The sequence below is a fragment of the Telopea speciosissima genome, chromosome 3 (assembly GCF_018873765.1).
Source record: "Telopea speciosissima isolate NSW1024214 ecotype Mountain lineage chromosome 3, Tspe_v1, whole genome shotgun sequence".
Lineage (NCBI taxonomy): Eukaryota > Viridiplantae > Streptophyta > Magnoliopsida > Proteales > Proteaceae > Telopea > Telopea speciosissima.
Window position 1 is genome coordinate 44682952 of NC_057918.1, and position 16318 is coordinate 44699269.

At 42.5% G+C, this 16318-nt stretch overlaps 2 protein-coding genes across 2 annotated transcripts; both read right to left on the reverse strand.

Moving 5' to 3' along the window:
• Positions 1 to 482: 482 nt before the first annotated feature.
• Positions 483 to 1636, reverse strand: LOC122653775 (divinyl chlorophyllide a 8-vinyl-reductase, chloroplastic-like). The gene is made up of 2 exons (XM_043847712.1): positions 1235 to 1636; positions 483 to 1202 (listed from the first exon to the last, which is right to left on the reverse strand). The coding sequence occupies exons 1-2, from the start codon at positions 1631 to 1633 to the stop codon at positions 645 to 647; spliced, it is 957 nt and encodes a 318-aa protein (XP_043703647.1). The 5' UTR covers positions 1634 to 1636; the 3' UTR covers positions 483 to 644.
• A 5122-nt stretch (positions 1637 to 6758) lies between these two features.
• LOC122653776 (kinesin-like protein KIN-14T) lies at positions 6759 to 15793 on the reverse strand (the record flags this gene model as incomplete). The annotated part of the gene is made up of 10 exons (XM_043847714.1): positions 15481 to 15793; positions 15256 to 15339; positions 14759 to 14928; positions 14378 to 14485; positions 13785 to 13963; positions 13263 to 13424; positions 12836 to 13051; positions 12253 to 12290; positions 11690 to 11817; positions 6759 to 6767 (listed from the first exon to the last, which is right to left on the reverse strand). Coding segments are annotated over exons 1-10 (1332 nt in total), but the record flags the coding sequence as incomplete, so codon positions are not given.
• Between the last annotated feature and the right edge of the window lie 525 nt (positions 15794 to 16318).

Here is a 16318-nt window from a genome sequence, read left to right on the forward strand (position 1 = left end):
TCATATGTCTTTACAAAGCATGACCTGAAAGGATCGCTTAATGGCTGGAACCCCACCTTACTAAGTCACTCACTCCCAGCCAGTAGGAATTCACCATCAAGAATCAATTTTGAAGATTTGGGTTGGTGGGATACGGAATTGATGTTCTAATTAGAAGTCATAATTTCCTTTTAAGCCGTAGCCTCATTATATTTTCAATCTTCACCCAGATTTTATTTTTTCCCCTATGAGGCACGGGTAAGATCCAGTTACAAAGGTAGGGTATTTTCTTCTTGAAATGCAGAATCCATTGTCTGGCAAACTTGTAACATGGATTTAGGTTTTGTATGGTAACGTTTCTGTTTATTTTTAGTGTTTTTGGGTCTGGACACTTTTATGTGTTTCTGTGTTTTTTGAACGTTTTTGGTGTTGAAACGCTGTATGGTAACCCTGAAAAAAAAACGTTTCTACAGTTTAGAAGAAACAGAAATCTGTATGGATCCAAAACCAACATACTCTCAGAAGCATAATACCTCCCAATTTTCCCAAACTCAACAGCATCTTCCATTGAAGGGAAGATCTTCACAAGAAAATCAAGAACCCCAATTGCAAAATCCATTATCCCAATCGTAACTTTCAAGAACTTGGGTTCTTTCCCCAGAAGCCTAAACAGAATATCCCCCCTGCTGCAATGATGTCAATGCCTTCCCGTGACCGCCAATTGGGAGAACCTGGTTAATCTTATCTTTACTCAACACGCAGTCAGCCATAAATGAAGCCAAATCCTGCTCACTGATGGGCTTACACTCACAGAGTTTCCCGTCTCCAAACATCACGTAAGGCTTCCCTTCTTTGACTGTTTCGACCTGCCCACCCAAACTCTTGAAGAATGCGGTCGGCCTTACGATGCTGTAAGTGAAATTCTCATCTTCCTCGGCTTCTCTCATCAGTTCAGCCTCAAATTTCAACTTAGCACGCTGGAATTCAAGAAGCGGCTTCTGCACGCAAATTGCTGAGAAAAGAACGAAATGCGAAGCCCCTCCTCTCCTACCAACCACGAGACTATTCTTTGTGGCCTCATAATCAATCTTCCACGAGTCCTTGACGCCACCGGTACAGCTAGCAAGGCAGGAAACAACAACGTCGATTGAAGATCCGAAGCTTTCCAGACAGTTTTCCAGAGAGCCCAGATGGGTGACGTCGGAGAAGCGTACATTGGCCCCATTCAACTGTTCCAACGTCTCTTCCTTGCTGTTTCGCCCTCGCCTGTAATTCCGCTCCTATATCTGGCAATGGCGATGACGTTAAAACCTCTGTTCACCAATTCCTTAACCACGAATTTCCCTATGTAACCAGTTGAACCCACTACCAGAACATTTACGTCTCTCGGATTTTTCTCCCGGAATGTTGACGGGGTGGTTTCAGCTTTGACGGTTGGGGCATTCGAAGCCGTTATAGAGCAGAACCTCTGTCTGCTAGTGTTAAGCTTAGCGGGTTCAGAGAATTTTAGCAGAAGAGCTGATGAGGAATTGAAAAGGCTGAGATTGAAGTGAGCTTGGCTGATGGGCAGTTGTTGAAAAGGATAGATTTTTTGGAACCATCGCAGCTGTGCTGAACGCAGTGTGAAGCCATTGCTGGAGAAACAGAGTGGCATCTTTCTCTTTACCTACTGTGAGCGTTTACACTGCATAATTGCAGAATAAGGGAAAAAAAAAAACGATGGGGATCAAATTTGCTTCTGAATTCTTCTGTGGTCGTGGTGAATTCCTCCTCTATCTATACAAAATCGAGAATCTAGACGATTAAGTGGATATGAACAGATCAGGAAAGAGCAAAGATGCTTAAACCGAACAAAATCTATAAAAAAAACTCAAAACCTCTGGGTTTTGCAGATTCCAAGTGCAGAGAGCAAAAACGAGAGAGAGAGAGAGAGGTAGAGGTCTGCCATTACCGTTTGAAGGTTGGAGTCGTCCCCTGTGATTTTTGGAAGTTCCGTGGAGAAACCCTTGATGTCAAACAAAGAAATGGTGTTAGGTTTCCCTTTCTTTTATTTAAAGTGGCCAATGACAATAATGACCCTCGTAACTTAAAAACTCCCCGTGTTTCTCCGATTTTTTCCAGAATTGATTCTCAAATGTGAGAAACACCAACATAGGGCTTAACACTGTGCCCAGTATCCGGTCTGTTTCAAATAATCAAAAAAACAAACCGGTGATGCCATATAGTTTTTAGGTCGTTTCTGTTCCAAAAAATACAAAAAAAACACCGGAATCAATTTTTTGAAGCGTTACCATATAGAGCCTTAGTTATCGGTATCATGGGTGGTGATCGATACCAATATGGCATCGATTCATATCGATTAATACGGTCAAAAAGTGACTTTTTGTATTGAAATCAACCCAATATAGATTGATATGGCCGATCGATATTAGTATCTAGTATTAGTATCTGTGGTGATCAATATTGGTGCCAATACCATGGATTAAAGCCTTCACTATTGTAGACTCCACATTTTGACACCTTGGAAATGTCTTTGCAATGATGATTGAGAGCTCTCTGAATCTCCTTTTTTACACTTGACTTTGAAAGACAAAGTCCTCCAGCCGTCTCCAAGCAAAGTTATCATGGATCCGTCAGGTGGTGATCTACCTAAAGTGCAATTAGGTCACCAAGTGAATCAATTACAGACGAAAATGGTAGAGATGAGGCAGCTTATAATGCAGATTTTACAGATAGTGAGGGCCAATCCCAAAGTGACACAACACCTACTTTTGAAGAGCCTAAACGTAGGGCAACCCCAACAGTGTCTAGGGCACCCACTAAAATTGTGATGGCTAAAGCAACTCAGGATTTTCTCGAGACTAAAAGGGAACGTACAATGAGGGAGAGGTGAAAGGCTTGAGGCCACTATCAAAGGCAAGGCCCACAAGACATCAGAAGATGACCTAGTGTTCTTTACTAAAGGAAGGATATCGGAGAATTTCAAACCAATCGAGTCAATCGGTGGGTTGGCTCGATTGGTCGGCCTAAAGTGGTTCTGGGGCTAGTAACAGACCAAACCAAAACCAAACAGGTAAGTCAAAAATCAGTTTTGGTCCAGTTTGGATTGATTTTTTATGAGGTCGACTTAATAGGTTCTTATCAAGCTGTGATCGGGTTGCTATCGGTTTGGTTTCAATTTTTCATATGTGTGTGTGCGCGTACGCACATGCATGTGTGCACTATAAAAATATGAAGAAAAAAAAATGGATTTTGTATCAGTTTATTTTCAGCTTTTATCGGTTTGTTATTGGCTTAAGTCCTAGTTTTATATTGGTTTTGGTTTTGATCAATCCATTTTGTTTTTAGTTTCTATCGGTTTTAAAGAACCCAATACCAAATCAATAAGGGTTCGATGTTCGATTCAGGTTGAACCAATCAGTCCCGGTCAGTTTGGGCTAGCAATTGACACCCGTAGATTAGTCGTACTCAGATCTATATATTTGACAAAATCCTACTCTCGGGTTTCAAGAATCCGGATCCCGATCCTCTACTGCCGAGCTGCCTGGCAGGACCGTGCTATGTAGACACAGCAAGGCAGAAAATGACCATCTTACCCCCACTCGGGCAAGGCGCTCAAGCAGGGGTAAGGCGGTCATTTCCCGCCTTGCTGTGTCTGCACAGCACAGTGTCAGGCAGCTCGACAGTGGAGGATCCAAAGTGTAAGAGTCTTTGATCAATCCTGATTTTGGTCGATCAAGCTTGTTCGATTCTTGTATCGAAACTAGGGTTAGGGAATTTATTAAAACGTCGATTCTAAGGCAAATCTAGGGCAGAGAATGATCCGATCCCAATTCCATGTTTTTACTTCCTAACCGTTACTCATGAAGTGGCTGTACACATGTCTATGATCAGTAAATTTATGTCTTACCAACAAAAAAAAAAACTCATAAAGCTAAATGCCATGTGGCTATGGGTGGTGGTTGGTGGTATTTCGAATGGCTTGCCAAAGTGTATCGAGAAAAAATGGTATGATATAGAAAAAAGGGTTTCACTTCACCCACAGCTAGGGTGTCAATTTTGGACCAGAATCGGACCGGAATCAATCCACCCACTAAATTATTGGTCCGGTTCTGAATTTAAATTTTGGAACTGATTAATAAATGAGATGGATCAGTTCTAGGACAGGTCACCCAACAGTTTCCAGTCCGAAATACCAGTTTGGAACCGGTTCGAACCCGAACCAGCAAGACTGATTTCAAACTTGCATTTAATCATATAGTTAGCGTTGGTGATGTAGATTTTGGAATTTTAGTAACAATGGAGCTTTTTTTAAGCATTTAGATTCATATTTTTATTAGTTTTATGCTTTTGGATGGATATTTGGTTAGTTATATGCTTATTGATAGACATTTGATTATTTGTATGCTTAAGTAAAAAAAAATTTAGAATTTTAGACACTATGATAGTGCTTAAAACTGATTAGGAATCAGATTGGTCCATCCATTAGTAAACAATTATGAATCTAAAGTTTGGAACCAGAAAAATAAAAAGGGTCAATTCCAGTCCTAATCCCGTAGGATCACAACCAATTAAAAATCAGACATCAGACAGACTACCCAAATCAGACCAATTTACACCCTTACCTACAACAACCATTGTGATCTCATAATTACTCACCCTATGGCCCAAAATGCTCTTGACACTGCTGAAATCAAAAGTGGTGAGTGAAGAAATTCTCTCTTGTTAGTGAAGGAAAACTTAATAGACTTTGAAGAGAGAACTTCAGACTTAGACTGGTTTTTTATTTTTGGATTAAGAGCTTGTATTATAGGGAGGGGGCAGGGGGGAGAGGGGTAGGGGATGGGGATAGGTCCCAAGATGGTTTAAACTCATGACCTCTTATTTGAGGAGTTGATCTTTTGCCAACTGAGCTGACCCCTTGGGGTGACTTAGACTGGTCTTTATTTCCAGTTCTATTTGATGTTGAATCTCATGCAAGGATTTAAATCACAGTATCATATCCATCATTTCTAATAAAAATGCTAGTACAGATCGATGCTATCAAACCGATTCGAGATCAAAAAACCACTTTTTAATTTAAAAAAAAATAAACCTTCTTTTTTTTTTTTTTGCCAATACTGGTCAAGGCCATTGTCTTCGAAAGAAAGAAAGAATGTACTATTAGGCTATTAGCCAAATTTAACCATGGAAGTTCAACAATTAAAGCTTCAATCGAATACTTCTCAGAGCCGTGTTCAATCTCCTTCTCCTCGTCGCCGCTACAACAACCGCCATCGTCAACGCCGTGCCCTGCCATCGCAACTACCTCGCTCGTCGTCGCCACCGCTACTCCCTCCTCCGTCAGCGCCCTCGATTACTGTTCCTGCTGTCGATGTCATCGCTGAACCTGCAACCTTACACTGCTGCTTCGACAGGCTACCAGTCGCCTGATCTTCTCATCGCCATGGGAAATAAACCTGGTCTGCCAGGGAAAGCTGTTGCTGCCTGCTCGAATTGTCTGAAAAAAGTTATCGAAGCCTACTCCAATCAGCTTGCTCTCGATGATCTGTCCCTGCAGTAGTCTCTCTCTCCTCGCTTTGACGATCTGCTGAGACCTGCTATGCTTGAAGATCCTGTTGTGCTTGAGATCTCCTTCCTTCCAAATATGGACTCCTGCAAGCCTGATCGTGTCCCTGCGAGAGACCTGGACAAAGCCCTTAGCCATTCTGGCGTTGTATCCTCGGCTCTTCTGCCAAGGTCTGTCCCCCCCCCCCCCCCCTCTTTGTGGTTTATTATAAACCCCCCCCCCCCCTAGTATTTTTACTTTACTTCCCTACCCCCCATCTTACCCACCCTCACGTGGCCCCCTCCTCATTACCCCCCTTCTCTTAATTCAAGAAACCCTGCTTTAAGGCCTTCCCCCCTACCAGGCCCATCTTCTCGGCCCATCTCCCCCCCCCTTCCCCCTTCCCCCTTCCCCCTCTTCGTGTCAGCCCATTTACCTGGGCCCCCAGAAACCAAATTCTCAGCCCAATTCCTTTTTTACCTATAACCGACCCATCTTCCAACCCCCAGCCCACTTATATAAAAAATCCTACCCCAACCCCAAGCCCATTTCCAAGCCCAACCCCCCTTTCTCTCCCTGTAGCACCTCTTTAGACCGACTATGCGATCCTCAAACCCTTTCCCGTTCCACCTCTATGCCCCTAATCCCTTCCTTAATCCCCCCCTTGTCTCATCCCCCCCCCCTCCCTTTCTAAGATAACCCGGTCCGCCTGGTTCCACCCCTTCCTTCCTGGGGTGGCTTTGCCCCTCCCCTCTCGTCGGCCTCTTGTTGGCAGCCCGGCTGTGGCCTATGCCCGTAGGCGACAAAAGAGCACTCCACCTAGGATTTCGCTATCCCCTCCCCCTTAGTTTTCATGTTTTCTGACTTTATTTGAAATGCCTTATACCTATACCTCACTCAGGATCAAATATACATACTTCCAGGTGTGGACCCCACATTTAGGGAGAGGAGAGAGAATACTTGGAGTCCAAGCTGTACATTATACAGTGTGCAGCATAGTGGCATGGAGCTGAAATCCACCTTCTGGCAGGTATGTAGGAGGTCATTCCTATTGGATCAGCTACTGGTGTGATGCTCCACAGAGTGATTGGATGATTAGCCAAGGTTGCCTGTTCTTCACTCAAATTCCCAGCCAGCCAGGGGGCAGGTTTGACATTTCTCCCCACCTTACAAAACTTTTTGTCCTTGAAATTTGTTTATCTTGTAGCTCAAAGAGTTGGGGATACTTTTCCTGCATTTCCTCTTCGCGTTCCCATGATGTTTCCTCTATGGGACTGTTTTCCCATTGAACTTTAATGAATGCGACCGTGTGGTTATGAAGGTTATGTTCTTTTCTGTCCAATAGCTCCGTAGACTGTTCTTCATAGGTCATATCCACATCTAACTGCTCAGGTTCAGCTGAGAGTACATGTGCTGGGTTGCTGATATACTTTCTTAGCATCGACACATGGAAAACATCATGGATGCCTTGCAAAGATGGTGGTAACGCTAGCCAGAATGCTACAGGTCCTACTCTATTGAGGATTTCATAGGGGCCAATGAATCTTGGGCTCAGCTTGCCATTCTTGTTGAAACGTAGCAATCCTTTTGTTGGAAACACTCAGAGGAACTCCTTCTCTCCGACTCTAAATTCAATATTCTTCCTCCGATGATCAACATAACTCTTCTGTCTTGATTAGGCCACTTTAATCTTCTCTCTAATGATATCCACCTTTTCACAGGTTGCTTGTATCATCTTGGGCCCAAGATACTTTCGTTCTCCAACTTCGTCCTAATTCAATGGGGTCCGGCACTTCCGACCATAAAGAGCTTCATACGGTGCCATGCCAATGGTGGAGTGGTAACTATTTTTGTATGTAAATTCCATCGAAGGTATGTGGGCATCCCAACTGTTGTTCATTTCCAATATACAGGCTCTAAGCATGTCCTCCAGAGTTTGGATTGTTCTTTCGGACTGTCCGTCCGTCTGAGGATGGAAAGTTGTACTGAGATTTAGTTGAGATCCCAATGCCTTCTATAGACTTCTCCAAAACCTTGAGGTAAATCGGGGATCCCTATCAGATACGATGCTAACTGGCACGCCGTGTAAGCGGACTATATTCTCAATGTATAGTTGGGCGAGCTTCTCCATCAAATAGTTTATTCTAATGGGAATGAAGTGAGCGGCCTTTGTCAGTCCATCTACAATCACCCAGATTGCATTCATCCCTTTCCTGGTGTTGGGTAAATTTATCACAAAATCCATAGTAATTCTTTCCCACTTCCATTCAGGTATAGGGAGTGGCTGCAACAATCCATACGGTCGGTGTCTCTCTACCTTTATTTGCTGGTAGGTGAGGCATTCAGACACGTATATAGCTATAGTTTGCTTCATCCCAATCCGCCAATAGTACTTCTTCAGATCCTTGTACATCTTCATGCTCCCAGGGTGGATTGAATAGGGTGAGTTATGAGCCTCTTTAAGGATTCGGTCCTGCACATCATAGTCGTTAGGCATGCACAATCTGTCTCTGAATTTCAATGCACCATTATGGGCCAGCGAAAAGTCTGGGTCCTTGTGGACACCATGCTGCACTTCCCAAATTATCTTGGCCAATTTGGGGTCATAAGGCTGCTTTTCAATTATCTCCTCCTGGATCGATGGCTGTATGTCCATAGCTGCTAGCTGTGTAGCCGTTCCTTCGATCAAGAGTTTTAGATCAAACTTTCGAGCTTCTTCTAATAGTTGCTCGCTTACAACCAAGGAAGCGAGAGATGCAGTTTGTGATTTCTTGCTTAACGCATCAGCCACTACGTTGGCCTTGCCAGGGTGGTATTGGATCTCACAATCGTAGTCCTTTACCAATTCTAACTACCGTCTCTGCCTCATATTTAGCTCCTTCTGGGTGAAGAAATACTTTAAACTCTTGTGGTCGCTAAAAATCTCACTATTTTCACCATAGAGGTAATGTCGCCATATCTTAAATGCGAAGACTACCACAGCCAACTCTAAGTCATGAGTGGGGTAGTTCTTTTCGTGTTCCAATAGCTGCCTTGAGGCATAGGCGACCACTTTTCCTTTTTGCATTAAGACTCCACCCAATCCTGTTCTGGATGCATCGGTATACCTGGTGCATTGAATGGTCAAAACTGGTGCTGTCACCAATCAGTTTCTCAATTCCTGGAAGCTTTTCTCGTAAGCATCATTCCACTTAAACTTTGCGCCCTTCTTCATTAGCTTCGTCATGGTCACCGAGATGCGCGATAAATTCTCAATGAACAGGCAATAATATCCGGCCAAAAACAAAAAACTTTGGATCTCAGTGGCATGATGCAGAGTCTCCTACTTGAGAACCGCCTTCACTTTGTCTGAATCTACCTTAATGCTGTCTTTGGTGATGATGTGCCCCAAGAATCCAATTTGGTGAAGCCAAAATTCACACTTGTTAAACTTGGCATATAGCTGGTGTTCCCACAACTGCTGCAACATGAAGGTAAGTTGTCGAGCATGCTCCTCTTCACTCTTGGAGTACACCAGAATGTCATCGATGAACACGATGACGAACTTGTCCAACACGTCATGGAACACTCAGTTCATCATATCCATGAATGCTGCCGGGGCTTTGGTTAACCCGAACGATAAGACTAGAAATTCATAATGTTCGTATCGAGTTCTAAACGCCGTTTTATGAATAGCGCCACTCTTGATCTTCAACTAGTGGTATCCAGACTTAAGGTCGATCTTGGAGAAAACTCTTGATCCCTATAGCTGATCAAATAGGTCGTCAATGCATGGCAATGGGTATCGATTCTTAATTGTCAGTTTATTTAGTTCAGGATAGTTGATACACAAACGCATACTACCATCCTTCTTCTTCATGAATAGCACAGGTGCTCCCCAGGGAGACACGCTAGGTGGTATAAAACCCTTCTTCAGCAAGTCTTGCAGTTGGACTTGTAATTCTTTCAACTCAATAGGTGCCATTCGATACGGTGCCTTGGATACTGGTGTTGCACCAAGAATTAGGTCAATCGTGAACTCTGTCTCATGATCCGGAGGCAACTGGGTCAGATCTTCTGGAAAGACATCAAGAAATTCTCTGGCGATGTCAAGCTCCTCTAAAGGCTTTATCTTCGCCTCAGTGTCCATCACAGTGGCCAAATAGCCTTGACATCCTTCATCCAGCAACTTCCACACCTGGAGGGTAGATAAGGTCATTCTTCTGGGCTTCCTCATCGGTTCACTTTGGTAGGTGAAAACCGAGCCATTATCTAACTTGAATACTATCTTCTTCTCCGCACATATGACTTTTGCTCCATAGGCGGATAACCAATCCATGCCTAGTATCACGTCAAAGTCCTTCATGTCGAACCTTATCAGACATGCGGTTAGGTTCTTTCCACAGATTTCTATCTGACAGGGGTCGTAAATTTCCTTTAAGCTCACGACACTACCCGTCGGCGTGCTGACCACTAAATCGTGCCCGATGTCCCCCAGTTGATCAGCCATCCTACTCGCAAAGGTAGTAGAAACGAAAGAGTGAGATGCGCCCGAGTCGAATAGTACTCGCGTGAAAATGGTTGAGGCATTCAGGGTACCTAGGGTTTGTATAAAATTTAGGTCTCACATCTATAGGCTATCCTCTACAATATAGTAGTGTTCAATGGACTTACCTGTCATTACATCGGGGTTGGCCTCCGCTTCTTCATTAGTCAACGCAAATACCTTTCCTTGCGTTCGATTGTCCTGTGGCTGAAAAGGTCTAGCATAGGACTGGTTTGGCGAGTAAGTGTTGTATCCGTGGTGCATGCATTCCCTGGCCATATGTCCCGCTTTGTTGCACACATAGCATCTGTTGGACAGAACGACCGGTGATGAGGCTTGGCTCACTTGGCTTGTAGCTGGTCGGGCTGGCGAGGCTACCATTGTCGCTTGACTCGCAGTTGGTTGGGCAGGTCGATTATAAGTGGGGCGGAAAGGGTTCTGACCCACATCTGGCCTACGATACGGAGTCAAATTGGGGCTCGAACTAGCTCCTCAAAAAACCTTGTTCGGGCAACCGAAATTCTAGTAGTTTTTTGGCCTCTTGCCCAATCTGGGCGACGTTGTAGCTTTCTCTTTTTCTTTCTCCTTCAATCTATCTTCTATAGTCTTCGCCTTGTCAACCATCTGAGCGTAATCTTGAATATCCATAATTGACAGGACAGACCCGATCTCAGGCTTAAGTCCGTTCTCAAATTTCTTTGTCTTACTGACTTCCCCCTTCAGGTGTTTTGGAGCGAAATGGAATAAATCTTCGAACCGTTGCTGATAGTCCAACACCGACTTGGTCCCTTACACAAGTATAGAGAACTCAGCTTCTGGGAAGTAGTTCTTAAAGAAAACCTCTTTGAATTGCTCCCAAGTAGGGTTTGGATGAGCGGCTTCAAGGTTTGGTTTGGTGGCCTTCTACCAGACTTCAGCCTCATTCTGTAGCTGATAACCCGCACATATCAGCTTTTGCACATCCGTACATTCAAGCACATCAAATGCCTTCTCTAAGGCGCTAATCCACCATTCCGGCTGCATTGCCTCCGAGTTTAACTTGGAAAACACTGGTGGCTGGAGTTTCTTGAACCTCTCCATCACCTTAGCTGTAGAGTTTTCCGCTAGGTGTTGAGGTACTGGTGGTAAATCTGATCTTTTCATAGTTAACAGTCAAATGTTTCCATGTACAAGCCATTCTGAAAGAAAGATTTTGTTGTCTGCTGTTTATATGTTAAATCTAGGGAAATTGTTTCTTACAGCATTGAAGACATAAGTTAAGATCACGGAGTGAATGCATGATTAAGCTTTCTTCTCCACCCACTGGTTGATGTAACATGTCGCATTGTTTGGGATTGTCCATCTCCAATTAGTTTTATCACCTCAGGAAGGAGTTGTAACCCCTACCAGGTGTCTCTTAACCATCCAATCAATTACACTTTTATTGAGGGCATTGTAACAGGGAATATCTAGCCGGCGGTTTCTCAACTTTGGATTTTTTACTTCTACATGCGTACATGGATTTGAAATGCAAGTCGTGATAACATAATATTATAGTCACAATGTCCAATTTAGCGTTTTGTCAGACAAACAATACTTGTGTACATCTATAGAACAGTGATGGGGTAACTATTGAGAAGTCAGTTTAGAGAGCTTACCACTGATGCCTCATTCCTTAGGTGAATTCTTCTCACCCATGTTGCAAAACCCAAGGAGCATACAGACTCGCACAAATCTTCTTCTTTGGGACTAATATGAACAAGCATTAGTGTTTTTGAATCCTCACCTGTATACAACGAGTACAAAATTCAAATGTAAAGGAATTATTGGGCCCGACTAGACAGAAATTCATCATTGCTTCTGTTTGCTGTTTCTATGGCACACTTTCCCGCACCCCCCACCTTTTCTTACGGGGGTGGGTTGGGGTTTGGGGAATGAAGCTATATAGATTTTTGCCTGGAAAATAATTTTGAGTCATTTGAGAAATTAAATAAGGGTAAATCTTGACTGGGTAGACCTCCTATGAAATACCCATTTAAATCCAATCACCTCATACACGTGTTGTGCCACATCTACAGCAAAAGTTGGGGTGAGGGACTTCCTTCCCCACCTTGAAGCAAAAATCACCTTAAGTAGACGAGCAAAATTAAAGACCAAAAAGGTTTTGTATGGCAGTCAACAAATAACAAACTATGACATCAAGAGAAGGAAGCATTGATACCTAGGGAATCCCTAAGAACTTGAGTGAGTTTGCTATTCCTGTCAGAATAGAGAAATTGTAACTTTGCTGTTTAGATACTAGACATCAAACCCAGTTGATACATTGATTCATCAAATTTTTGTTCTTTAGATGTTAACTAATGAACTTGATCTCTACACAAAATTTCAGATTCAAGGGTTTTCCTTTTCCAATGGACACTTCCAAACCAAGATGTTACAATCACTTACCCTAAAAGTTCAAGCTGTTAAGTAAGTATATCAATACACAATACCCCCGCACATGCAGTATCACACATACATGGCTCTACATGTGACACCATCACGTGGCACCAAGGGTACAAGGGGTAAAGGCGCAACAACATACAACACAAACCCCTTGCACATACTAGACATCAAACACCCAACCTTCTGGCTTTGATACCATGTTACAACCGCTTATCCCAAAAGCTCGAGATGTTAATTAATTTCCACAACAATGTATATCAACACACAACAAAACAAGATATAACTGCCTGGCAATTAGCTATCAAACTGAGTATGTTGGTTGAATGTCCAGTTTAAACATTGATTCTTAAAGTTCTTACCTGTATGGTACATGAGGTTTCCCTTTCTGGAGTGCAATGATGACATCACCAAGGGCAGAGAGTGATAGGTTGATGGCTTTTCCTTCCTCCAGTCGTCTTCCCCATGCCTTTGTCTTCAACAACCGTTCACTTCCACCCAAATCAATCATCCATATTTTATTTGTTTCCTTTCGCCTTGATGGAGCATTAAAGCTAGTCAAGGATAAGCGGATCAAGCTGTTCTGAATATAATAAGTGAGGCTGGACGGAAGCTAGAAAAGTTCTATCTCTGCTCATTACTTTTGTCAAAAATTCAAAACTCAGTAACTGAGGCTGAATTAACTGCTCTGGAACACCCTTGAACTATGTTGGCTCATACAAGTCCTAAGTCCATAGTTGACATCTGAAAAATTGCTTTAAGTGAAATTTTTACGGAAAAAATAATTACCAGTGAGATCTGCTTGAATTGATGTTGGCATTTGTAGAAGCAGTTGACCTGGATTGCCTACCCAATCTATACAGATTCATAGCTTGGTTGAAGTCATTCACTCCAATTGCCACAAGGTTGTCAATCTCAATGCCTCCCTTGGGATCATTTATAATTGACAGGCTGTGGACATAGATTACCAGATTATATCAAACACATACTTCTGTTAGAATGCCAAATCAATCAAACTTAAAAAGTCTGACAAGCTTATTAGCTCTAAAGCATACAAAATCTAACCTTGAGAAGAAAGTTGAAGCTATTACTCGATCTATTAGAAGGATAAGAGCCAGTTAGTCTCAGAAGTCTTGTTTATCAATAAAGCTTTGTTTGTCGACAACAAAGAAAAAGAACAAAAAGAAACAAATTAATATTAAGATGACCCCCTGTTAATGGATTTATATAATTTACACCAAATAAATTAAGACGCATCCGCCTCAACTAGGATTGACCGGAGGCATTAGTTGATGGAGGCTGTATACTCACCATTTTGTAAAACGATCTGTTGGTTTTGTCATTTTGGGGACAAGCAAGTCTCTGAGATTGCCCATGTAAATCTCAAGCATACTGAAAGTGAAGAGAAAAGAGTGGTTGCTATCAACTGCTTGCTTGAAAAGTTCATTGATTGCATGAGGCACAATCCCCGGACAATCGGGTTTACCTTCCTAAAATGACATAAACAGATGATCAGCCCAATTAAATTATTACACCATTAAGGAGGCTTTTAAAACTTGGTCAGATTCATCGCCAAGACATAAGAACAAGGCCGGCAATTCTACTCATTTGCTCCAACTACTCATGAGTTTATCCATAAATTAAAAAAAGTAGATTGTGCAGATAATGTTCTTGTATTCCCTTCTAAACAAAAATCCATGAACCTCATAGCAACTGGTGGAGCAATTTAAATAGGGAAAGGAAATGGGAAGATATGGCCAAGCCAGTGTCCACAGAATAACCTGATGTGCCCCTTATTTTGGTGACTTGGTGCGCCTACCCAATAGTTGAATTGCCAAGTTTTCCAACTAAAATATGATGAAAGCATGGTAAAGAGGAATTCTGTCCAGTAAGATGATCCTCACCATGGTGAAAGTCTTTTCAGTTCCCGTCTGCCCATATGCAAAAATGCATACATTGTAGCCATCCATCACAGATTTTATCACTGGCGCAATTTCTGAAAAGACTTCCATCTGAAATTTTATATAACAAACACAACTCAGTAAGGTTTTCAACAGAATTGAATCCATGACCTCATGGTTGCAGGCTTACGGTACTGAACAACAGCTAAATGAGATATTGACTTAGCCTCAATTTGGAATCACATAATATTCACTCAGGGCCTTATCCAACTGGAGTGTGGCAAATAAATTCCAATTATCTGATGAGCATTCTCAGAATTCACTTGCATCACAAAAGGAAAAGAAAATAAAACTTAAAGAGCATTTCGAGTACCGATTTGAAGCACCTTGTGATGAACCCTGGTGGAAAACCTTGTCGAAAGTGTAATGTTTTGTCTTATTGTTGGCAAGTTTTAAAACCACATTATTGGAATCCGATGCAACGACAGGTGCCAGATGGCTAAATTTCTCCTCATCGAGGATGGGTCTTATGCGACAAAACACACGGATATTCCCTGCAATGACAAGTTTAAAATGATGAGTGTATGCCACCATAAGCAACTTGTTGAACACATGATGGCTCAAAAACTCAATGAATAGATTGAACTGGAAACCCTTGTCTAATTCAAATTAACTTGGTCAATTTACAAGGTGATGAAATCTTTCTAGGATTTAAAGAAGGCAACGCTTCCTAACATTCCTTTTCAAGTTTCAATATGTCACCAATTCATTCAATTCGTTATATACACCCCTCCAAATTTTTCATATTTCAAATTCAGATAGTTATGTGAACAAATTGCTCCAGTCTTTAGTTCAAAATTGATAGTATTAGCCAGACTAACCCTTCAAATCCAAAAAGTTCTTCAAGGCCTGTCTCTTCTTTAAGTTCAGTTCATTTAGATGGGCAGTCAAGGCAGCAAGATCATCTGCTCACCAAAGAAAAAGAGAAGGGTGAGTGCAAGATCACATGCCCGTGGAAGAAAATAAAAGTACAAGTGAAAGCATTTTCAAAGAGAGATTAGTAATCCATGTTATGATTCAAAATATTCTGAAAGGCAGGGATGTACCATATATTTTTGAAACAGCAGCACCATTATCAGCATCTTCGTTTTCATTGGAAGCCTCTGAATAGTCTGAATTGCAGTTTTGAAATTTTATCTGAGAACCATCTGTTGAATCTTGAGATGATAAGTTGTTGATTATTTTACAAACTGAATCTGCCCAGGTAGAAGTTAGACGAGTCTTAAATCCTAGAAGAGAATGGATAGACTGAGCAAGATTCTGAACAGATTTTCTTGATTCCATGGTGCTCAGAGGTGTAATAACTTCAAGTGTATAGGACACCCCTCCTTCTCATTCCTTTCTGATCAATCTTGTCCATGACTGGGGGGTCTGAAACATAATGTTGCGTCAAGAAATCGTTGAGCGGTCTTACGAGTGCCGTCACCTGCAAAAGGACCAAGGGGTCACCAGAGAGAACCGGTGTGGTACCGGCCTAGGGCTCTCCGATGCCAAAGTGAGATCTCCTGAGCAAACAGATGAATAGAGATTATTCAAGATGGGTTGAGGGTGTGAGATACCTCCTCTTTTATAGCGGTGCATGGCAGAGTGGAGAGTCCCTAGTTGATGTGGAGTCTTCTTCATAGATGGAAGAGTGAACCACGGAGTGGATAGAGTCCCTGAGCAGTAGGGCTCCTCCCTGGTTGGTTGTCTTCCCATGAGACTTAGTGTCCCAGTAGGGTTGTCCTTCTTGACGGATAGATCCTTCTATGGGGTAGATAGGTTCCTTGGTACTTGAGTCCATCTAGGTTATGCAAGTGGTAGGTGAGGGCCCGGAGCCTTCGTGGTGGTGTGTATCTTGTTGGCGACGTGGTGGTCATGTAGTCCAGCTCGTACTTGCACCCT